The sequence below is a fragment of the Eretmochelys imbricata genome, chromosome 7, assembly GCF_965152235.1.
Source record: "Eretmochelys imbricata isolate rEreImb1 chromosome 7, rEreImb1.hap1, whole genome shotgun sequence".
NCBI lineage: Eukaryota > Metazoa > Chordata > Testudines > Cheloniidae > Eretmochelys > Eretmochelys imbricata.
In genome coordinates this window covers 33,435,145-33,459,782 of record NC_135578.1, presented here as the reverse complement: position 1 = coordinate 33,459,782, position 24,638 = coordinate 33,435,145, and the positions used below count along the sequence as shown (strand labels likewise).

Here is a 24,638-nt window from a genome sequence, read left to right as displayed (position 1 = left end):
TCAGGTTCTCGGGGGGAGAGTGGGCCATGCTGTAGCTCAGCAGAGGATTTGGCAGACAGAGCCCTGGCCACACAGGTAGGTACGCAGCCCCTGGGGGTGGGGACTGGGATGCAGGGCCCTTCCCCTCTAGGGGGCGCCGACTCTAATCCGGCCCCAGGGTAGGGGGATGTGTTGGCTGTGGGGTGGGGAACCGGCTGGAGGGGGGTCAGAGGATACTCACGGCTCTCTGGTCTTCCATAGGTGGATGCAGAGACCCTGTGGTAGGCACCATGAGCAGCACCCTATCCCCCACGGACTACGACAGCTTGGAGATCCAGCAACAGTACAACGACATCAACAACCGGTGGGAGCTGGCAGATGAGGACTGGGACAATGAGAACAGCTCAGCACGCCTCTTTGAGCGCTCCCGCATCAAGGCGCTGGCAGGTGAGGGGCACCATGTGGAGTGGTGTGGGTGTATCCTCCCGGTGTGGGCTGGGGGCTGGGTGCAGGAGACAGCACTGACTCTGGAAGGGGATGTGTAATTCAAAGGATGGCAGTGGTAGGGAATATGGGTGCCGGGTGTGGCTCCAGCAGGGAATTTGGAGTGCGGGGGACAGTTTGTTCCTGTCTCTGAGATGGGTGAAAGGTCTGAATGCCAATGGATACAGCGAGTTGAGTCCAAGCAGGGCTCTCTCATGCCCTGCTGCCCCGGGCATGCTGAGAGGCTCTGGACATCCTTGGGGAAGCTGCAGGCCAGGCATCCAGAGTGCAGGCTCCTGTCCTTGGCGTGGAGCTTTCCCTGTGAAGCTACAGGAGATGCCAGCTGGCCTGTGTGTCCACATCCACCCTCCCCACAAAAGGCAGGGCCAGCCCTGACTTGGACTGCCCTGGGGTGACCCTGCTGGGAGCAGAGAATGGGGTTCTCAGATGTCCCGCCTATTCCACCGCTCCCATTCAGCCGGTCCCCAATGCTCCTGTGGAATCCACCCCCACCAAGATCACAGTCACAAGAAGGGGCTGCAACTGGCCACAAGAGAGCAGCACAGGCCTGCAGAGGCAGCAGGTGCCCTGCCCAGCTGAGCCCCGCCCAGCCCCCTGTGCTCAGCTACCTTGTAGTGGGAGGGGGATATCCAGGTGGGGAATTCGGGGCAGCACAGGAAAGGGGCATTGCAGGAGGGCAGACTGATCCTCCTGAGACTCTGAACCCCAGAGATCCAAAGCCTCTGTCCGTCCATCCATCCCATACACACCCTACTCTCTGCCCCTGCCTTCTCCACCCCCCCCCCCCAACAGCACAAACAAACCAGTCTAACTGCGTTCCAGCCTGATAGCTCCCATAGCAACGCTTGCCTGGCAGCCACCTGACACCAGGGATGGGCTGGACTAGGCTCCCCTCCCCGTCCTGGGGATCCTCCCTCCCCAGCCCAGCCCCACTATCCCTTCCTGTCCTGGGGATCCTCCCTTCCCTTCCTAGCCCAGTCCAGTCCAGCCCCACTGTCCCTCCTGTCCTGCGGATCCTCCCTCCCCAGCCCAGCCCAGCCCAGCCCAGCTGTCCTTCCCCCTCCTGGGGATCCTCCCTCCAGCCTCTCTGTCCCAGGATCCTCCCCCCACCCCCCGCCCCCCATATAGCCCAGCCCTGCTGTCCCTCACCATTCCATGGATCCTCCCCTTCCCTCCCCTCTGCAGTCCCAGCCCATCTGGACCTACCATTAGGAGGCAGGGGGCATCCGTACGAAAACTGGGGCTGATAAACCCTCCCCTGTCCCATCCCACTTGGACACTACAACCCCAAGGCATAGTTCCCTTCCCTCCCTGCTCTGGGGGCCTTTGGGATTGAGGGGTACTAGGGGGAGTCTCGCCCCAGCCCTGCCCCTGCCCAGGTGGCTTTAGTCACACTGGTTCCTGCGGGGGGAGAGGGGTCAACAGTGGCTGGATCTGATCTTGGTGGGCAGCCAAGGCAGGACAGTAAACAGCTCCCCACACGCCCTTCACAGGCCAAACAGATCAATGCTTCAGGAGTAAACAGGGAGCGGGGACAGTGGGGCCCCAGGCAGTTCATGGATGGACAAAGTCCAATTGGCCTGGAGTCAGGGAAGATAATACAGCTAAAGCACATGCAAGTTGTGTGGGGTGGATGATCCCAGGAGGCTGGGAGCCAGGGGGCACCAGGACAGAAAGGTACTGGGTGCGGGGAGGGCAGGAGGAAGGTCAGTGAGATGAGGATCAGGCTGCAAAGCTGAGAGACACAGTGTAGTTTTGTGGGTAAAGCCCTGGGCTTAGAGTCTGGACTCCAGTGGTCTATCCCAGCTCTGGGAGGGGAGTAGGGGCTCATGTATTTGGGGGGGCTAGGAGCCAGGACTCCTGGATTCTATCGTGTGCTCTGCCACTGATCTTGGGCAAATCCCTTGCACTCTTGATGCCTTTCCCCTCCCCTCCTTTGTCTGTTTAGATTGTGAGCTCCTGGGACAAGGCGTGTGTCTCAGTGTGAGTCTATGCAGTGCCCAGAGCGATCGGGTCTGTCTCAGCCAGGGTCTCCTGGAATTACCATCTCACGCACTATCTCCAAACCCGCCAGTTCTGGCTCCATCCTGTACTTAGTCTTGACATCAAAGCCCTGATTCTTTCCCAGCAGGAAGCACTGTCTGCTGAAATAGCAGGAAAATAGCAGCTGCCAGTGCAGTGCTCCTGTAACCAGCCTTCACTGGGAAGGATCTGTAGGCTGAGCATGGTAGCATAGCTATTGGCATGTGTCCTACAGTTGAGTAAAGAGACTGACCAAGACTCAGGCTCCCGGTGTGCTGCACAGACCCCGACTGAGATTGGGGTCCCCATCATGCTAGGCGCCACACAGACACAGTCGCTGCCCCAAGGAACTCACTGTCTAAACCCATTCTACAGTTGGGGGAAACTGAGGTCTGGAGAGATTCAGTGGTAGAGCTAGGAATTGACCACCAGGCCTCCCAAGCAGGAGGTTAGTGGCTGTGTGTGGCAGGCGCACGGCAGTGCCATGGTATACCTACTCACTTGCAAAATCCTGCCTGTGGTAGAAATTTGGTTTGGCGGAGCTCTGGGAGTGGGCAACGGGCCCTGCCCAGCACAGCAGGGTCTCTGGGCCGGGCTGGAATACCAGTAGGGGAGACACAGCTAACAGCATGTAATGACATGATACCAGCATGGAGGAGTCACATCTAAGCCCTGGCAGGGGGTCAGGTAGTGAGACAGGGGCTTGCAGTGGGGCACCACATGGTGAAGGGCCAGCATCCAGACTGGGGGAGATATGGGAGGATGAAACACATAGAAATCACCCCGACGGACCTGGTCCTACCCACTGGGGAGGGGTGGGAGCTCCAGAGCTGGGCCTGCCTGAATCCAGGCAGAACAAAGCCCAGGGCTCTGTACAATAGGGTGTAAATCCTCCGTTGTCAGGGCGATGTGCTGCATGAGCTAATGGGCTTTATCCATGGCTGTGGCTCTAAGGGGGGGCAGGGGCCTCAGCTGCCGGGGACCCAGCTCAGAGCCTCCCTGCCTCCACCAGTGCAAATACCGTCTCCTGGCCCTGAGCACACACCCCTCCCTCGCAGGAAAGGGCTCCTGCTGCCCCGCGCCCAGTGAGAGGCACCCTTGCAGAGTGCAGTGCAAGTCCGAATGCATCCTCTAGGGGTCGGCACAAGGGGACCAGGAGTCAGAATCTTGCTCCAGAGGGGAGGGGAACCCCTCGTCATTGTTTGTATTGCCACCACACGTAGACACCTGCACTGAGATCAGGGCTCCATTGCGTTAGGCTCTGCTCAGATAAACAGTCCTGGATCCCAGCTGCCACTGCTCTAACCCACCAGACCCCACTCCCTCCCAGGGCTGGCAGTACAACCCAGGAGTCCTGGCTCCCAGCCTCTGACCCACCGGCCCCCACACCCCTCCCAGAGCTGGGAGTAGAACCCAGGAGTCCTGGCTCCCAGCCTCCCCAGCTCTAACCCACCAGACCGCAGAGTGGGATAGACCCCAGAAGTCCTGGCTTCAGTGTAATGCCCTATGCACTGAGTCGCTGCCACCTTTCCACTCGGCGTCGCCTTGGCCTGATCCCAGCTCTGGGATTTGTCCGCTCAGGCCTCTAACGCTGGAGCTGTTGCTCCCCTGGGCAGGCTGCCTGCACACTCACACACACACACACACACACACACCTTTCACAATAGAGCGGCCCAACCTGTTTTTATGTAAATTGCCCAGGACCGCCCTCCCATCCTGGCTGGGAGGAGGGCAGAGCCTCTGCACACTCAGCGCTGAGCTGATTCCCCCCCAGCACCTGGGCCCAGCTGTGCCTGCCGGCCTCCACTCCCCTAGGGAGAGAGAGGTGCCTTCCCCGCACTCCTCCCCAGGATGTTCCAGCATGAGCTGGGGCAGATGGAGGTACCCTGTGCCCCTCCATCGCCTGTGCTCTCCCCTGCCGCCTTCATCAATGCCGCGCAATACTCCAATGTGCTGGAAGGCAGGTTCAAGCAGCTGCAAGGTAAGATTGCAGGGGGCAGCGACCCCTGCAGTCTGGGGTTAAGGGGTGTTGGGAGCTGCCCAGGAGCCTGGCCAGCTCGCCTGGGGCGGGGCTGATCCAGGGAGTGACTGCAATAGGTAAAAGTTGAGGGGGATCAGGCGCCCTGAAATCTCCCTGCTTTATCCTGCTCAAGCGGCCACATCAAGGACCCTGAGCCCTAATCTCCAAGGTGCTGCTGGGAATTAGCTTCCCGCTCCACAGGGATTTGCAGGGGGGAAAGCGGCTGCATGTTTGAGATTCTTTTGTGCCTGCCCCATTCTCTTCAGTGATAGCCCCTTGCCCCCATAGGCGTCTCCAGGCCCCCCCAGCACTTGCTGCTCCTGTTTTTCCCCTTTAGATCTGGACTGAGGCGCGTTGACAGACAGTGACAGCTTGTGCCCCAATGAGGGCCACATGCTGGGGACAGGGGGATGAGGCACTGCACCCCAGATCTGACACTGAACTCCAACACTTCCCTCCTTGTCACCCCTAAACTCTGTCTAGGCACCTCCTCTCAAACTGTCACCCCAAGACTCTTAACCCCCCAAATATCCAGCCAACTTCACCCCAAGTCCCACTGACTCCCAACTATCAGCCCAAAACTCAATCCATCTTTGTCATCACCCCACAACTCCACTGATCCCACAATTACCTCAGACTCTGACCCCCTCATCTATCACTGCAGAAGCCTCCACCCAAACTTCACCCTGCCCCCTGAAACCATCACCCCAAACTGAAAACAACCCTCCAAACTCTCATCCCCAAACGGACTCCACCAGCCTTTCCACTCAATTTTCTATCCCCCACCCAAAACTGGGGCCTCATACTCCAGCTGACCCCTCCCATCTCCCCCAGTCCTTCCCCGTAAATTCCATGCAGGGGAGAGATCCAGGGCCACTCTGTGTGCTGGGGCTCAGGAACTACTCCTTTGCACAAGGGGTCGGCTGGCATGGGGTGGGTTTGGATGCCTGTGTCTGGGAAGGTTCTGCAGGTGGGCTGAGATGTAGCAGGACTTGGGATGCGTAGCTGCAATCTTGGCCTAGAATATGACTTACTCCAGGGGTCTTTTGTTGTATTGGGCCTCAGGGTGTTCTGGAGACTAGCAGCCAGGACTCCTGGGTTCTATCCCAGCTCTGGGAAGGGTGCAGGGTTGAGTGGGTTAGTTTAGGGAGAGCTGGGAGCCAGGACTAGATACCTGGCTGTGCTACTGCTCTGCTATGTGACCTTGGTTCCTCAGTTTCCCTTTCCGTAACAGGGGACCAGTGGCACTGCAACCTGAGGCTGTGGGGCTTGGATCATTGATGTCACTTTAGTGCAGTGGGGAAGAGCTCTCTGGAAATTCATACTGCCCTTATTGCCCAGCTATGGGTCCGGTTCAGAGCAGGGATGGCTTTGGGATACCACATCCAGGGTTGGCTGTGTTTTAGAGAAACCCCTCAGATTGAGAAATGGGAGTTGAAGCGGGGCCATATGTCCAGGTGCAATGAGGAGAGCAGCTCAGGTTCAGGAAGGGGATGGAGTGCGTCCCCGGGCACTGTGGCTCCACTCCCCGATCTGCCCTGCATGGGGCCAAGGGCTATGGGCCTTGGCAGAGGCAGCAGGACCAGAAATGGGTAAATACCAGGCACACGGGAGGCTGTGTAAATACCACACTGGGATGACAACATCCCCAAGATCGCACTCGGCCCAGTGGGCCTGCGACAAAGCAATGCCGGCCTGCCAGGGTAAAACCTTGGAACTATCCCTCATCCGAAAACAGCAGCAGAGGGTGGGGAATAGGTCACAGGGCCTTTCTCCTCTAAGGGGCCCAGCTCCAGTCAAGCCCCACAGCAGGGGACTGGCTGGCTCAGGGCGGCGGGGAACAGAACACTGGGCTTTCCCCATCTAGTGGGCGCTGGCTCTGCTCTGGCCAGGTCAATCCTGGTTGCCCCCATCACTTGCTTATTAATGGCAGGTATGGAATGAGCAGTGTTTGCCACTGGCCAGGTTCATTGTCCCAAGGAACAATGACAGCAGATGGCTGGGCTAGGTTTGGCTGGCTGCTCTCTGTGGGGCCTGGGCATCCAGGGTCTGCTGGGAGGGTCTGGGGGGCGCATGAGCCCTGTGTTGAGGGAGTGATGACAGGCTGTGGAGAGGAGTCCGTGTCAGGGGTAGCAGTGGGAGGCAGAGGGGATGTGTGGGTATTGGGCAAGGGGCAGTAGGAGAAAAGCTTTGGGCTTCCTACCCTGACCATCCCCTAATTTAGTGCCATGTGGGTCACCTTGCCCCCACCGGTGTCCATAGCAGGGACAGCAACAGCTGTGTTTCTGGGCAAAGCCCATGGGGCTCGGAGGGTGTTCTTCACAGGAGGGGACAGCAGCTGAAGATGGGGTGGGGATGTCTTGGGGTTTGCTGGTGGGAGCTGGGTGAGAGCTTCTGGATGCGGGGTTCTGGCAGCAGTGTTGGGGTGGCACGTCCCTGGTGGATGTGTCTGGATGGGGGAGCCAGTTGAAACATCTGTGGGTGGAGACCCGCAGGGGAGCTGTCAAGAGGGTCAAATGGGGACCTTGATGGTCAGAGTGAGACAGAGCTGGGAGGGATGCAGGGGGGCAAGAGGCAGGGATGAGACAGGCCCTGGAGCCTGCAATCCCTGTGGCCTTGCCCCCTTCTCATTGGGATTCAGGCTCCAGTCAGACCTTAACCATCCCCACTTCCCTCCTCAGGGTCCTACATTGCCCTGTGCAGGCAGCTCCTGGGGAACAGGTGAACCTCTTTTGCTGGTCGTCTCTGCACGTGGCCCCGCCTGCAGCCAGGAGAGCCCACAGGCTGAGGCTGCAGTCAGCACTGTTGGGGTTCAGGGTTTGGAGCAGAGGAGTGAATGAGGGGAAGGGACTGGGCTCAGAGGCAGAGCTGGGACTAGACCCAGGAGTCCTGACTCCCAGACCCCCTCGTCTAACCCATTAGGCCCCACTCCCCTCGCAGAACTGGAATAGAATCTAGGAGTCCTAGCACCCAGCCCCCTTCCTCTAACCAGTCTCGGGTGCTCCCCTCCCAGCCTGGCTGTGGATGGGTGACTCAGTCTGGCGCTCTCCCCCAGAGTGCTTTCTTGGAGCCTCCCTCCCCCAGCCTCCGGACTAAGACACCTGTTGTTTAGGTAGGTACAGCCCAGATCGCACATGCAAATAGGCTGAGTGTTGTGATCTGCAGCTGGGTGGGGGTGAGGGGATTCCCTAAACTCCTGTGCTCTCTCCACAGCTCCGGGAGGGGAGAGGGGGCTCATGGTTAAAGTGAGGGGGGTGCCAGAACTCTTGGGGTGTATTGCTGGCTCTGGGAGGGGAAATGGATCTAGTGGTTATAGATGGCGGGTGGGTTTGTCAGGACTCTGCCCTGACTTAACAGAGTGCCATGGGGGCGAGTCCCTCCCCTGATCCGTGGCTTGGTTTCGCCTTTGTAATGGAGTGGTTGCTGTGAACCTGCCTGCAGGTAGCATTTATAAGGTGCTTTCTGCCCTGAGATCTGGTCTCAGACTGTTCCGAAAGGAAAACGTCTCCATCCCTCACCCTCCTCGCCACCCAGTAACTGTGGGGCACCTGTCCAGGAGCCACCCCTCCTCCAATTACTGACGCTACCCTTCCCCCAGCCCAGATTATCTCACAGTCAGCCCTGACCCTTCCCAAGGCTGTGCTCTCAGACGGGATCCCCCACTCCTCTTCTTAAGGAGTCCCACCAGGCTCCGCCCGCACGAGACACTCTGTTTGCAGGGCAGAGGTTTCCTCATTGCCAGGACCCGCCCCCCCAGTATGAACCAGCCCCAGACCAGAAGCCAGCGGGGTAGGGTGGAGCACAGCCCAGAGCAGGAGTTCACAGCACTTTGCAGACAAACCCCATAGCAGGAGAAACAGGCACAGAGCGGGGAAGGGGCTCCCTGAGGCCACCCAGCCCAGTTGTGGGCAGGGCCAGGAATAGAACCCAGGAGTCCAGACTCCTTCCCTGCCTGCTCTAACCCACTAGACCCCACTTCTCTCCCAGAGCAGGAGATAGAACCCAGGAGTCCTGGCTCCCAGATCCCCCCCCCCCTTTGCTCTAACTACTAGACCCCATTCCCCTTCCAGAGCGAGGGATACAACCCAGGAGTCCCTCCCCAACAATGCAAAGGGATTCCCTGCAGCCAGCTTCTCTCATGCACCCTTAATCTTCACCCCCAATCTCCAGCCAATCCCCAGAACTGCCCCCACAAACACATCCACATGAGGCTAGAGCTCAGTGAGGGGAAAGGGCCTTTTAACATGACAGCGTTCAAGGCAACAAACAGAATCATGGCTGGAGATATGCTGCCTCCTGGACATAGACCTCCCATTCCCAAGTGTAAATGGGAGCAGCCCCAGGGCTTCTCTGCCTCCCAGCAGCATCCTTGGGTCCCCATGCAGTTCTAGGTGCAATGGCCCCATGCTTTACACTGGGGCCTGTGGGGTGAGGAGGTGGTGGAAGGCAGCTGATGCTTGCCCTGTGCTGTGCTTGCCCTAGGAAAAGGTCCCTCCCACTCCAGATCCCCCCATTTTCCCTTTTCTGGAGTTTTTCCCTGGGAAAACACTGAATAGTAAATGCAACAAACTCAGTGAATGTGGCACTAAGAGAGAGTTTCTGGTGGATTTCCCCCACCGTCTCCCAACCCAGGCCAAGTCCAGGGGAAAGTGGGGATGCCCCCACCCTAGGTGACTTGCTGAGTACCTGTGTGGGCTACTGGCCATCACTGTGGTCCTGGAAATGGGAGAGTTGGGCTCCTGGCTTTGAACATGCAGCTTCAAACAGGAAATGCTGGCACTTGCTTCTGGCTTAGGTGTGGGGTGGGTGGGCTCTGGCATCTGCCAGAACCTGGGGTGATAAACTAACATCCCACAGGCAGGCTCTGCCCACAGTGCCCAGCAAACGGCACAGGATTAAGCACTAAAGGGATTCTCAGAGGCAACAGAGAGAGAGAGACAGGCTTTGCAGCCGGGGTTAGGGCTGAGGGTCAGGATTGAGGGGCATTGGCAGAGCTGGGGACTGCAGACTGGGACTGAGGGTCATTGGCAGAGCCGGAGGACTGTGGGTTTTGAGTGAGGGACGCAGACAGGGCAGGGAGAGGAGCAGGAACTGGTGGAGGTGGGGGTTGGGGGGCAAGAGATCAGGGTGGGGTGGGGGCTGGAGTGAGGACCTGCAGTAGGTCTGGCCTGTTACACAAGGGCCCTGACAGGAGCAGCTGCTGACAAGTTGGGGCTGGAACCTGCATCCAAAGAAATGAGACTGATGAGACGCCTGAGGGGGGTCTGAGGGTTGCTCAGATGAGGGCAAAAACACACTGGAGAGCGCACGTGAACGCACCCGCCCCCCCCCCCCCCGCACTGTCCCCAGCAGGCATGCACCAGGACGCACTGCCTCTCGCCCTTGCACAAACACACTCTCCTCTCGCCTCAGTACATGACAACCCCCACCCCACCCCCACCCCCCCCACACACATGCTCCTGTGGCCGGTGCAGTCAGGGCAGGAGGGAGCTGGGCTTGGCTGGGCTGCCCAAGGCTGGGTCCGTGTTTGCTCAGAGCAGCAGCCCTGACAAGGAGTCATCAGACCAAATGGTGGCGGTGGGGGGTAATGTGCATTTCAGGGACAAACAGAGACACACCCCTCCAGAGAGGCTGGGATGCACAAACCCATCAGTAAATGCAGCCAGAGTCAAGCAAGGCTGTCTGGCTGGCTCTGGGAGGAGAGTGGTGTCTAGTAGTTAGAGCAAGGGGGCTGGGAGTCAGGACTCCTGGGTTCTATCCCCAGCTCAGTCACAGACTCCCTGTTTGACCTGCCCAGCTCAGTGCCTCAGTTTCCCAGTCTGTGGCTGACCATGCTGCTCCCCAGCCTCTGGTGGTGAATAGCTCAGTTAACATTTGGAGAAGCTTCTAATGATTGTCATTCGCTGGGCTGCCTGAGGGGAGCAGGGAATCCCCTTCTGGAGCAGGCAAGTCCCTCCTTGCCCTGCTGTCCTGGTGCCTCAGTGCTCTGTGGGGCTGGGGGCTCCTAGCCTCCATTTCCCCCCCGCTCCCAGACACTGGTCCATCACCATCCCATCACTGCGGGCATTGGCACCCACTGCCCACTGAGCCAGGCTGTGCAGAGCCGCCCACAAGTATGGCCTGGCCTTTCCCTGAACTGCACAGTCACTCTGGAGCCCAGCTGGGAGTGGGAGTCCCTAAGATCGCCCTACCCTCATGCTGCCTGCACTCCCAGCTAGGGCAGCTCCTCCCAGATTTCCTGGGCCACAGCCCTCCCTGGCCTGGACCAACTGAAACACCCAGTATCATATGCAAACAGTACTCCCCTACATCCCCTTCCCAGATCTCTGGTAGATACAAGCAGGACAGGGCCCAGCCTCATGGCACCTGCATTTCCCATTGTTGTTACGTGTATGACGGGGCTCAGATGAGACTGGGGTCCCCACTGGGCTTGGTGCTGCACAGACGTCCCCAACTGTGATCAGGGCCCCCTCGGGCTGGGCGCTGCCGAGACACAGTCTCTGTCTCAAATTGCTCACAGTCTAACAGTCAAAGGGCAGGAGGGAAAACAGAAGCACTAGGGGAGGACCTTGGGGTGGCTTGGAGCTGGTGCCCCTTAGAGGGGAAAGTTGCCCTGTCCCATCCCCCTCAGCTGATTCAAGGTGAAGGTAAATCCGGTTGTGCCTGGTGTGGGATGCCTGCAGGGAGCTCTGGCTCAGCCCGGTTCCCTCGCCATATTCCTGGCTTACGTCAGGTCTGGAAGAACAGATAGTATTGTGCCATCCCCGGGCTTCTGCCAGGACGACCCACCCAGCCGGGGCTGTGGATAAATAGGAGCCTTGGGAATAAGTATGCGGTTAGGGAGTGGAGTTATTCACAGGGCGGGGGAACCCCCAGGGCCTGTCAGCTGAGGAGGGGCTCAGGGCGCTTCTCCCAGACGCCTCTCATGGCACCTGGGGCTGGGAAGCTGTCAGCTACACCCTGCACTGTGCTGCAGGAAGCAGGCTGGGGCTCAGCAGGGGGCGCTCTCCCCTTGCAGACAGTGCTGACCCCATGCCCCCGTGCCTCCTGCCCCTTAGAATCAGACCTACTCCTCCCCTGCTGGTATCTCCCTCCCCAGCCCCAATGTTATTACAGGGGAGGAAGAAGGCATGTGTTGTAGTGGTGCTTGTTATTGTAGGGTCTTCTGTGAGCATTGTTGCTGGGCAAACTGGTTATTATTGTATTGTGTCTTGGGCAAACTGGGGCTGTACAGACCTGTTTGTTATTGTAGGATCTCTTGAGGCACTAGAGCTGAGTAGGGTGGATTGTTATTGTAGGGTCTCCCAGGAACTCGGGACTGCAGGTACTGTTTTATTACTGTAGGGTAGAGCTGACTGGTGTGAGCTGGCTGGGGAAGGAGGCAGTGGGGTTGGGGATCCAGTACTGAGTTGTGGGGGAGTGGAAGCATTGAGTATTAGGGGGCTAGGCTGGGATTGGATCCAGAATTGTAGGCATTGGTTGGGTCGATCCTGGTTTGGGGAGCCCCCACTCCGGTAATGGCGTGTTCTGTGGAGAGCAGGATTGGGGATAGACGCCAGGGCACCCGTTTCTAAGGAGCCTTCTGGTGGCTGCTTCTCTTGCAGATGAGCGCGAGGCCGTGCAGAAGAAAACCTTCACCAAATGGGTGAACTCTCACCTGGCACGTGTGACCTGCCGCATCGCAGACCTGTACAATGACCTGCGCGATGGGCGCATGCTCATCCGCCTGCTGGAGGTGCTGTCGGGTGAGCAGCTGGTGAGTGTGGGGCTGGGGGATGGGGCACCCTGGGAGCAGTGCCATGGGATATTTGGGCTCCTTCACCTCTGCTGGAGGCTTCTTATACCAGTGCGGTTAGGGCCGAATTCAGATCTTAATTACCTCAGGGAGAATCTGGAGTCACCTCAGTAGGCCCCACTCCCCTTCCAGAGCAAGGAGTGAACCCAGGAGTCCTGACCTCCAGCCAGCCTGCTCTGACCCACTACCCTCATCTGCAAGAGAAGTGGCCACCGGAGGGCACCTCAGAAACGGGCAGCCATGGTGCCTATCCCCAATTCTGCTCCCCCACAGAACATGCCACTACAGGGACGCTCCCCAAGCCAGGATTGACCCAACTGATGCCTACAGTTCTGAAGCCAGGAGTCCCAGCTCCCAGCCTCCTCTAGCCCACTGGACCCCACTTCTTTCCCAGAGCCAGCGTAAAACTCAGGAGTTTTGACTGCCAGCCCCCCTCTGCTGTAACCACTATGCTCTGCTCCCTCTCTGGTCGTCCCCACCTATGTGCAGACTTGAACCCAATAGTACCACAGCTCCCTGTGCCTGGCTTTGTAGCCCATTCTGTGTCTTCCTCTGTCAGGCTGGGCTTCTCCTGGTTCTGTGACTCATGCCCTGGCTGCCCTCTGAGCTCAGCACCTGCTCCCAGCGTGCAGTGCAGCTCCTTGCCTACATGCCAGGTGCTGGGCTGGGTGGGGCAGGCTGGCTACACGCCCAGCCCTGCTCTGGTGGTTTTTCTGGTTCTTGGGCAGGTCAGGTGCTGGAGCCACCTGGCTGTGTCTGTCTGAGCTGCCCCTGGCCCACCACCCTGTCTTCAGGGGGCACATCACTCCCTACGCCCCTGCCCTCACTGCCACAGGTGCTGCGGTCCAGGTCCTCTCTGCTTTGGAGCCCTGGCTTCCTGGCACCAGGGAGATGGCTCCCGCAGCACCCAGCCCCAGGGGGGGCGAGGGCAGCCAGAATCCTGGGGAGGGCAGGCATGGAAATTCCATGCTGAAGGGTGGACTCCAGTATGGCCCAGGGTGTAGGACACTGGGCTGGGAGCCAGGACTCCTGGTTTCTTTTGACAGCTCTGGGAGGGGAGTGGTGTGTAGTGTCTAGAACATTGGGCTGGGAGCCAGGATTCCTAACTTCTATTCCTGGCTCTGGGAAGAGCAGTGTCTAGGGACTCCAACCAAGATCACCACCCCATTGTGCTGGGTGCTGCGCAGACACAGAGTGAGACATGGTCTGGGCCCTGAAGACCTCAGTCTGAATAGAGATGGGAGGAAAAACAGAGGCACTGAGAGGGGAAGGGACTTGCCCAACATCAGAGGCAGAGCGGGAAATAGAACCCAGGCATCCTGGCTCCCAGTGCAGCATGCAAAGTGGTGGTCAGTGCCCCATGCTGTGCTCAGTTATCCTAACTCCCCCCTGTGTCAGGCTCCTGCGCCAAACCCTGCGGCAACTTCAGCTTCTCCCCTGTGTCGGGGACAAGAGCAGACTGTTCCCAGGGCTGGGCTGAGCTGCCTCGTTGGTCTCAGAGCTGTAAGGGCCTTGGGCCAAGACTCCAGCATGCTCTGGTCTGTGTGGGTGACCTGTTAAACCGGCTTCCCAGCCAGAGCTAGCTGGTGCATCCGGCCCAGCATCTGGATTGTTGCCTGCTGCGAGCAGCATGGATGCTGAACCAGCAGTGAGGAGTGCAGGTCAGGGAAGGGGGTCCTGGCAGAGGGGGAGTCAGGCAGTGTGGGGCCCACAGGCCAGTAGGGGATTGAGGTGGGATCCTGGGAGCAGGGAAGCAGGCAGCGTGGGGAGTGCAGGCCGGAGGGGGGCTGGGGCGGGATCCCAGTAGTAGAGGAGGATGGCATGCGGAGAGCAGTCTGGGGGAAATACTGAAGAGGGGTGCTGGCAGCAGGGTAGGTGGGTGGCAGGGGGATCCCCTTCCTGTTACTCCCACCTTCCAGCCCAAGCCCACCAAAGGGCGAATGCGGATCCACTGCCTGGAGAACGTAGACAAGGCCCTGCAGTTCCTCAAGGAGCAGAAGGTGCATCTGGAGAATATGGGCTCCCATGACATCGTCGATGGCAACCACCGCCTCACGCTGGGCCTCATCTGGACCATCATCCTCCGCTTCCAGGTACCTGGAGCAGCTCAGTCTCCACCCCTTTCCCCACCCTGGACCTGAATCCCTCTATCCCTCTGCAGTCTCAGAGCTCCCCAACCTCTCCCCCTCATGGAGAGCCAACCCTGGTGAGAGTTGGTGACAACGGAACAATTGTCCCTGCTGGCATGGTGGAGTGGTCATGCCCCTAACGGCTGCAGGCCACTGCCCTATGGCTGCCTGTGTTATGCCAGTACTCGAGTGGCTGCTTGGGGACCACTTGGATCCCTGGTTCAAATTGCCCACGGGGAAAGAGCCCCTCCCAATCGTGTGATGTTAGAAAAAATGGGCCAGGGAGCATGGAGCCTTCTCTCCATGGCCCGGGAGGCTTGGTGCTGGTGGGACTAACCTGCACCTGCCTCTGTATCTGCTCCCCAGATCCAGGATATCAGCGTGGAGACTGAGGATAACAAGGAGAAGAAATCGGCCAAGGATGCCCTGCTGCTCTGGTGCCAGATGAAGACGGCAGGGTAAGGGGTAAAGGGTAGCTATCGGGGGATAGAGTATCAGGTCTTTCCTCTCTAGGGGATGCTGGTTCGGATGCAGCCCCATGGTGAGAGGACTGGCTGGCTTGGGGGGGGGGTCGGGAATGGGACATGGGCCCTTTCCCCTGTAAGGGGCTCCAGCTCCATCCCCCTCACTGCTGTGTCTGTATGTTACAGGTACCAGAATGTTAACGTTCACAATTTCACCACCAGCTGGAGGGATGGCCTGGCCTTCAATGCGATTGTCCACAAGCACAGGTCAGTGTGGGCCACGTCTGGGTGCGCAGGGGACACCAGGATCTCAGGGACCCGTCGCGTGCTGCCACTGTCCTCCAGCATTGGCCTAGGGTGGGGCATTAGGATGGGGTTGATGGGGGTCAGCGAGACATGGGGGAGTGGGGGTGGAGCCTCCGGGCTGGCATTCACTGAATGCCCTTTGGTGCCCCCTGCAGGCCGGACCTTATAGATATTGACACGCTGAAGAAATGCAATGCCCACTACAACCTGCAGAATGCGTTTAACGTAGCGGAGAAGGAGCTGGGGCTGACCAAGCTTTTGGACCCCGAAGGTGGGTGTCAGGCTGTGCGGGCCTAGAGGAAGGAGGGCTGGGGTGAGCCGGGGTCTCAGTCCAATGGTCGTCCATTCTTGGTATGGGGGAAAATGCCTTTCTCATATGCGTTCATCCAGGTTGGAGGTCGGGGCGGAGTTTGTGGCTGGCTAATGCTGCTGGGAAACACTGTTACAAGGGGGACAGACTCCTCTCCCATCCTGCCTCTGTGCTGCTGAAAGCAGAGGGGTCTTTTTCCATGGTACAGTGCATTTTGGGAAAATCCAGACCACTTTCCCATCCTGCACTCATATACACGAAGAGGGAGGTTCATGGCTGGAAGTAGGGGCTCTGGGATAGCTCAGTGGTTTGAGCATTGGCCTGCAAATCCCTGGGTTGTGAGTTCAATCCTTGAGGGGGCCATTTAGGGATCTGGGGCAAAAATTGGGGATTGGTCCTGCTTTGAGCAGGGGGTTGGACTAGATGACCTCCTAAGGTCCCTTCCAACCCTGATATTCTATGATTCTATGACACCACTGGGTTAATCCCCACCCACTGAAGAGAAATTACTGCTGCTTCCCATTCACCCCCACACCTGTGCCCTCCCTCACAGTGAGGAGGCAATGGGAGATGCGGCTCCCTCAGTGACATACATGGCTCTTGCCCCCAGATGTCAACGTGGACCAACCAGATGAGAAGTCCATCATCACATATGTGGCCACCTACTACCACTACTTCTCCAAAATGAAAGCACTGGCTGTGGAGGGAAAGCGCATTGGAAAGGTACCATGGGCAGAAACCAAGGGCAGGGAGTGCTGTCACTGCATGGGGTGTGCTAGGTGGGTGGGTTGGGAGGGTGGATGGATTGGGTTGGGTGGATTAGAAGCAGTGGTTCTCAAACTTTTGTACTCAAACTTTTTTTTATATTTAATAGTATTATAAATGCTGGATGTGAAACAGAGTTTGGGGGTGCAGGCTGACAACTCATGACCCCCCACATAATAACCTCGCAACCCCTGAGGGGTCACAACCTCCAATTTGAGAACCCTTGGATTAGATGAATAGATTGGGAGGATGAGTTGTTGGGATAAATGGATGGATGGAGAGAGAGGAAGCGTTGATAGGGTGGATGGATGGATGGAGTGGGAGAAAGGGTTGATGCGGTGGATGGATGGATGAGTGGGAGAAAGGGTTGAAGGGGAGGATGGATGGATGGAGTGGGAGGAAGCGTTGGTGGCGAGGATAGATGGAGTGGGAGAAAGCCTTGATGGGATGGATGGATGGATGGAGTGGGAGAAAGGGTTGATGGGGAGGAAGGATGGAGTAGGAGAAAGGGTTGATGAGATGGATGGATAGAGTAGGAGAAAGGGTTGATGGGGTGGATGGATGGATGGAATGGGAGAAAGGGTTGATGGGGTGGATGGATGGATGGAATGGGAGAAAGGGTCGATGGGGTGGGTGGATGGATGGATGGAATGGGAGAAAGGGTTGATGGGGTGGATGGATGGATGGATGGAATGGGAGAAAGGGTTGATGGGGTGGATGGATGGATGGATGGAATGGGAGAAAGGGTTGATGGGGTGGATGGATGGATGGAAGGAATGGGAGAAAGGGTTGATGGGGTGGATGGATGGATGGAATGGGAGAAAGGGTTGATGGGGTGGATGGATGGATTGGGAGAAAGGGTTGATGGGATGGATGGATGGAATGGGAGAAAGGGTTGATGGGGTGGATGGATGGATGGAATGGGAGAAAGCATTGATGGGGTGGATGGATGGATGAAGTGGGAGAAAGGGTTGATGGGGTGGATGGATAGAGTAGGAGAAAGGGTTGAAGGGGAGGATGAGTGGATGGAGTGGGAGAAAGGGTTGATGGGGTGGATGGATGGATTGGGAGAAAGGGTTGATGGGATGGATGGATAGAGTAGGCGAAAGGGTTGATGGGGTGGATGGATGGATGGAATGGGAGAAAGCATTGATGGGGTGGATGGATGGATGAAGTGGGAGAAAGGGTTGATGGGTTGGATGGATGAAGTGGGAGAAAGGGTTAATGGGGTGGATGGATGGATGGAGTGGGAGCAAAGGTTGATGGGGTGTATAGATGGAGTGGGAGAAAGGGTTGATGGCGAGGATGGATGGAGTGGGAGAAAGCCTTGATGGGATGGATGGATGGATGGAGTGGGAGAAAGGGTTGATGGGGAGGAAGGATGGAGTAGGAGAAAGGGTTGATGGGGTGGATGGATGAATGGAGTGGGAGAAAGGGTTAATAGGTAGGATGGATGGATGGAGTGGGAGGAAGCGTTGATGGGGTGGGTGGATGGATGGATTCGGACAAAGAGTTGATGGGATGGCTGGATGAAGTGGGAGAAAGGGTTGACGGGGTGGATGGATGGAGTGGGAGAAAGGGTTGATGGGGTGGATGGAAGGATGGAGTGGGAGAAAGGGTTGATGAGGTTAATGGATGGATGGAATGGGAGAAAGCGTTGATGGGGTGGATGAATGGATGGTGTGGGAGAAAGCGTTGATGGGATGGATGGATGGAGTGGGAGAAAGGGTTGATGGGGTGGATGGATGAATGTAGTGGAAGAAGGGGTTGATGTGGTGGATGGATGAATGTAGTTGGAGAAAGGGTTGATGGGATGGATGGATGGAGGGGGAGAAAGGGTTGATGGGAGGGAAGGATGGATGGATGGATGGATGGATGGAGTGGGAGCAACGGTTGATGGGGTGGATGGATGGAGTGTGAGAAAACGTTGATGGGGTGGATGGATGGATGGAGTGGGAGAAAGAGTTGATGGGGTGGATGGATGGATGGTGTGGGAGGAAGGTTTCCTTACTGGATGTTAAATTCTGAGTCACTGGTGGGCATTGGCTCTTATGGAGCCCAAGGATGGGCTGCTGGGACCATAGGTGCTGACTTCTGCTCACGTCGGTGGGTGCTTGACCCCCCCCCTCTGCTCCCGGCCCTGCCCTGACTCCGCCCCTGCCTTGACCCCATTCCAACCCGTTACCCAAAGTCCCCACTCCAACTCCGCCGCCTCCCTGCCCCTATTCTGACTCCTTCCCCAAATCCCCGCCCTGCCTCTTCCCCTGAGCACGCCACATTCCCACTCCTCCTCGCTCCCTCCCGGAGCTTGCTATGCTGCCAAACAGCTGTTTGGTGGCAGCAAGCAGTGGGAGGTAGGCAGAAGAGCGGGGACACGGTGTGCTCAGGGGACGAGGTGAGGTGGGGGGAGGGGAGGTTTGGTTGCTGGTGAGTGCAGAGCACCCACTAATTTTTCCCCGTTGGTGCTCCAACCCTGGAGCACCCACAAAGTTGGTACCTATGGCTGGGGCCTCTTGGGTTCTTGAGGCTGCCATCCATCTCGGAGGGGGCTGTCAGCCAACAGGCTTGACCCATGCTGGCTTGGTGGTGAGTGACTCCTTCCCTCCTTTCCCCTCCCCTCCTGGCCAGGTGCTGGACTATGCCATTGAGGCTGACAAGCTGATCGAGAAGTACGAGACGCTGGCTTCTGACCTGCTGCAGTGGATCGAGCAGACCATCCTGACACTCAACGACCGTAAGCTGGCCAACTCCCTGAGCGGGGTGCAGAACCAGCTGCAGGCTTTCAACACCTATCGCACTGTCGAGAAGCCCCCCAAGTGAGTCCCTTACCCACCTCTGAGTCGGCCCTGGGCCACCACTTGGCAGCCCTGGCACAGCTAACACGGCACAGGGAACCCCCAGGACTGTAATCAGCGCCTGGATTGGTGCACTCTGAGAGATCTGTGCCACTCTGCTATCCTGCCCCACCTCTGGCATGAGCAGAGGATTGTGGGTGTTTTTCCCAGGGCGCAGTGCACTCTGGGATGCCTTGCTACAGACAGACTGGCTACACTGGTTACTCAGCTGCCGCCTACACAACATGGGAAGAGTGCTCACATCATGTCCAGCTACCCACGCTGGCGGCACTGCCCTCACAGGTGCCCACCATGCTGTGTGTGACCAGGGAGCCTACCCCATTCCAGCCTGTGGGAGAGGGACCTTGTATGAGCTGATCACTTCCCAATCTTGGTGTGTTCCAGTGCCCTGGCACTGCCTGCTGGCTGGCTCACGGGGGTGGGGAATGGCACGTGGGGCCTTGCCCCTCTAGGGGGCATTGGCTCCACTTTAACCCCAAGGTGGAGGGACTGACTCAGGTTCCCTCCCAGTCCATGTGGGGACTAAAGCATGTGGTGGTCTCCAGCCTGTCTGGGGAGTTAGAGCAGAAGAATGGCACTGGGGGAGGTAGCAGTGTGTTGGGTTCTCCATCAGAGTATGTAAAAGTTTGAAACAAGGTAAATTGTTCTCATTAACCTCTGAGGTTAGGACAAGAAGCAATGGGCTTAAATTGCAGCAAGGACGGTTTAGGTTGGAAATTAGGAAAAACTTCCTGTTTGGGTAGTTAAGCACTGAAACAAATTGCCAAGGGAGGTTGTGGAATCTCCATCATTGGAGGCCTTTAAGAGCAGTTAGACAAACACCTGTCACGGATGGTCTAGTTATTACTTAGTCCTGCTTGGACTGCAGGGGACTGGACTAGATGACCTAGTGAGGACCCTGACTGGGGAGCCTCTGGCATGACATGAGCTCCCCCTGGTGGCAGATTGAAGAGAACCACAAGGAGGGAAGGGATGTGGATATGTGTTCTGGGTTCAGGAACTGCTGCTCCTGCCCCTGTCCCCTGGGCTCTGATGGGCTCCTGCTCCCCCGCCCAGGTTCTGTGACCAGCCCGCCTGGATCAGCTCCCAGCCTCTGAGACACATACCCCTGGCACTCTGTCTGACCCTTTACCCTATCCCCACCCCTCAGGTTCACAGAGAAGGGGAACCTGGAGGTGCTGCTCTTCACCATCCAGAGCAAGATGCGCGCCAACAACCAGAAGGTGTATATACCGCGTGAGGGCAAGCTAATCTCTGACATCAACAAGGTGAGCAGCAGAGGGCAGGACAAGGACTCAGTAGGGGGTGCTTTCCCCTTACAGCCAGTGCTGGCCCCCCTCCCTCAACTCAGTGCTGGGGGGCTTTGCTTCTGGAGGTGTCATATTTTGGATGTGATAGAAAACATCTCAGCCCTGAGCGAGGATCCCTGTACAAACAGCCCCCACGTCCCACCTCAGAGGCAGCTGCATCTCAGCACCAGGCGAGGGATCCCTGTATAAACAGTCCCTGCCCCCCCACCTCAGAGGTGGCTGCATCTCAATGTCAGGAGAGAGATCCCTGGGAGATGGTCATTGGTGCTGTCATTAATTGTTGGCCTGTGTTAGATGTTGACTCCCTGCTGTAATTAACCCCCTCCCCCCTGCAGGCCTGGGAGCGGCTGGAGAAGGCGGAGCACGAGCGGGAGCTGGCATTGCGCAACGAGCTGATCCGCCAGGAAAAGCTGGAGCAGCTGGCGGCGCGATTTGACCGCAAGGCAGCCATGCGGGAGACGTGGCTGAGTGAGAACCAGCGCCTGGTGTCCCAGGTGAGTCCCAAACCCACAAACCATGTGATTAGAGCCAAGGACTCCTGACTCCCAGCCCCCACCCAACACACTACACCCCACTTCCCTCCAGAGCTGGGGATAGAACCACGAGTCCTGGCTCCCAGCCCAGTGCTCTCTCCGGTAGAGCACGCTGCATCTCGAGGCGGCTGGTTCCATGACCTGTAGGTGGGAGGAGCTGTGCAGTGACCCCCTCGGCCAGCCCTGCCCCGGCATGATGCCTGCCCTCCCCCGCAGGATAACTTTGGCGTGGACATCTCGGCAGTGGAGGCGGCGGTGCGGAAGCATGAGGCCATTGAGACAGACATCGTGGCCTACAGTGAGCGCGTGCAGGCCGTGAATGCTGTGGCCACCGAGCTGGAGGCGGAGCGCTACCACGACATCAAGCGCGTGCTGGCCCGTAAGAACAACGTGGTGCGGCTGTGGGACTATCTGCGGGAGCTGGTGGCCTCACGCCGTGAGCGCCTGCTCCTCAACCTGGACCTGCAGAAGATGCTCCAGGACCTGGCTTACCTTATGGACTGGATGGAGGAGATGAAGGTATGTGGGGGCAGTGGGGCTGGGAGCAGCCTGCCCAGCCTGGGCCGCCACCATCTGCCACCACCGAGGGGCCCAGCTGTCTGGGGTAGGTGTCCCAGGTGCTCTCTGCCAGCCCCATCACCAGGAGCTCCAGCAGGGGGAGGCGGAGTGGCAGGCTGGCCTTCCTCTTGGAAAGGATAAGGGGGTAAAGCTGGGGGCACTGCCAGCTCAGACATGGGGGTCAGTGGGGCAGATGGCTTTGAATGTCTGTAATGGAGGGGAGGGAGCAGGGGATAGCGATGCCCTGGCGCAAAGGGGAGTTCAGATGCCCTGGGTGCTATATCCTGTGCTGCAGGGGGCAGGGAGCTGGGACTGTGCCCACACACCCCAGTGCAGCCTGCTGCTGTGTCTGTCCTCCTGGCTGGGGCAGAGTGTGGGAGGGTGCCTGGCTCTGTCTGTAGGCGTGCCCCTCCCCTGACAGGGCCAAGGTATGGGCACTGGTGGGTGGGATCTGGGAGGGCTCCCCATGCAGTCAGCAGCTGCCCGTCCCTCCGCAGGGCCGCCTGCAGTCCCAGGACTTTGGGAAGCACCTGCACGGTGTGGAAGACCTGCTGCAGATCCATGCGCTGGTGGAGGCCGACATCGCCGTGCAGGCCGAGCGCATCAAGGCTGTTGGCACTGCTGCACAGAGATTCGCCACCCCTGGAGAAGGTAACAGCTCCACCCACACCACAGCCAACCCGCACCCTCCGTGCGCATCCCAGGCCCCTACCTCATCCCCGCCCTGCCATGTCCCAGCCCATTCTATGTTTGCTCCTCCATGTGCTTGTCCTGCCATGCCCCAGCCCCCACATCCCAGCCCTCAAGAGAACAGCTCAGAGCCCAGCTGAGTTTGGGGTGGCCACATCTGCAGGGGGCAATGCCATATCTTAAGCCACCCTGTGAGCTTCTCACCCCTCTGCGTCTCTGTGGAGGTTCCCTGCCTGGTGTGAGCCCTGCTCTGTGCCTAGCCCTGACTCTATAGCCTGAGCAAAAGGGCCTTCCCTCCCCTATTACTCCCTGTGGGCCCCCTATTTGTCCCCCCTGCCTCATGGGCACCAGTGCCAGTGACCCTGGCCCCCTTTTGCCCCCAGGACCCAAGGGTCAGGAGCCCCATGGCTCTTCCTGTGGGGCAAATGGCAGGGGGAGGAGGGGTTGTAAGCAGGGATCCCATGTTGTTGCCTGATGTATTGATTATGTGGCTGATTTCATTTCCCCAGTTAGCACTCTGCAATCTGGTAGGTTCTTGTCCCAAGATCAGGCCCAGTATCTCCAGAATTATTATTTGTTTGGGAGCCCCATGGCAGTAGCAGCAACACTCGCACTCAGGGATGACTTTTGGTAATTGTAGGAGTTTTATTACCACAATGATCAGTCCAATAAATAAAATTATTCAAACAAGTAAAGTGAGATAATACAATGCTGTAAGTATGACCCACCCCAGTACCTGGGTGTACTCAGTGATGAGCTGCCAAAATCTTAACAACCGGTTCCCTCCTCACCCCACGAGGGAGTCGTGGCCCGCCCCCGCCCCCCAGGATCCTGCCCCATCCACCCCCCTCCCCTGTCCCCTGACTGCCCCTGGAACCAGGCAGGAGGGTCTTGTGGACCACTATAGTGGGTGCCCACCCCATCCTGCCCCTAAGAGCCAGAGGGACCTGCCAGGGGGTGAGGTGGGGAGTCCTGGCGGTGCTTACCTGGGTCGGCTCCCGGGAAGCATTTGGCAGGTCCCTCTGGCTCCTAAGGGCGGATGAGTGTAGCTAGGCAGTGTAGCTGCCTCTCCCCCCACTGATCACATCAAGAGTGGTGCCTTAGGCACCAACTCTGTGGGTGCTCCAGGGCTGAAGCAGAGCACCCACTGGCAGCTCCCTGCCCCGCGCCCGGCTGCAGCTTACCTCCACTCTACCTCCGCCTCCCCCCCCGGACGCGCCGCCCTGTTCTGCTTCTCCACCCCTCCCCTGCTTCCCGCGAATCAGCTGTTCGAGCGGGAAGCCTGGGCGGGCTGAGAAGCAAGCGGCGGCTTCACGCTCAGGCCCAGGGAGGGGGAGACGAGCTGGGGCAGGGAGCAGTCGTCCCCCCGCAGCTCACCTCTGCTCCGCCTCCCTGGGCCAGAGCACTGCCGCCTGCTTCTCAGCCCTCCCTGGCTTCTCTCGCGAACAGCTGATTTGCGGGAAGTGGGGGGGGGGGGGAAGGTGAGGGGGGAGTGGAGAAGCAGAGTGGGGCGGAGGGTAACTCAGGGGCGGAGGCGGAGCGGAGGTGAGCTGGGGCCGGGGTCGGGGTGGGGAGCTGCCGGTGGGTGCTCTGCACCCACCAAATTTTCCCCGTGGGTGCTCCAGCACCGGTGAGTACACCCAGTGGTGAGCTGGAGCCGGCTTGCACCGGTTCGCTAGAACTGGTTGTTAAATTTAGAAGCCCTTTTAGAACCGGTTGCCCCTCGCGGGACAGCTGGTTCTAAAAGGGCTTCTAAATTTAACAACCGGTTCCAGCGAACTGGTGCAAACCGGCTCCAGCTCACCACTGGGTGTACTCACTGTATCCTTGGGGAGAGCTCAGAAAGTTGAGACGGATCCTAGTGTGACTCTGGCATGCCAATGGAGAACTCCAGTGGCTCTCCTTAAGACCAGATGTTTTATAGGCCTTTGGTGCATATGTATAAATAGCTCCGCCCTCTTTTACTATCTTGACTTTCTCACCCTCGTAATGTTGGGGTGTCCTTATCCCATAAGTGACTATATTAATTAGTTCAAACTAATGGGATAAGTAGCATACATGTCAATTAAATTACCATGGTTACTTGTGGTTAGGCATCTACTCATGTTTCCCTCCAAAAATACCCTAAACTTGTGCAAACTGCCTTCTTGCAGGTACCTGTCAGAAGTTTTCAACACTTGTGATTATTACAAAACAAGTAAAACAAAAGCTTATGCCATCTTGGGACTTAAGGTCCCTGTTGATTTACTTACTTATGCTAACCTAAGCAACTGCTCCTATGCAGGCCTTATAGCTGTGGTAACAGCTTAAGTTATTCTTATAGGTCTATGCCGCTAAGTCTCTTGCATTTCTGCATTGCTATTCTTATCCTTTACCGTAAAATCAACCTGTGGGCTAC

General features: G+C 58.0%; 1 protein-coding gene across 1 annotated transcript in view; it reads left to right on the top strand.

Annotated features, from left to right (window-relative positions):
* Positions 1-269: 269 nt before the first annotated feature.
* SPTBN2 (spectrin beta, non-erythrocytic 2) overlaps positions 270-24,638 on the top strand; it is a 40,393-nt gene continuing 16,024 nt past the window's right edge. Inside the window, exons 1-12 of the mRNA XM_077821522.1 lie at positions 270-426; positions 12,130-12,281; positions 14,240-14,413; positions 14,816-14,907; positions 15,100-15,180; positions 15,375-15,490; positions 16,140-16,252; positions 18,923-19,110; positions 20,300-20,417; positions 20,795-20,953; positions 21,209-21,511; positions 22,048-22,201. Coding sequence (XP_077677648.1) covers positions 270-426; positions 12,130-12,281; positions 14,240-14,413; positions 14,816-14,907; positions 15,100-15,180; positions 15,375-15,490; positions 16,140-16,252; positions 18,923-19,110; positions 20,300-20,417; positions 20,795-20,953; positions 21,209-21,511; positions 22,048-22,201 — 1,807 coding nt within the window. The remainder of the gene's footprint in view (positions 427-12,129; positions 12,282-14,239; positions 14,414-14,815; positions 14,908-15,099; positions 15,181-15,374; positions 15,491-16,139; positions 16,253-18,922; positions 19,111-20,299; positions 20,418-20,794; positions 20,954-21,208; positions 21,512-22,047; positions 22,202-24,638) is intronic.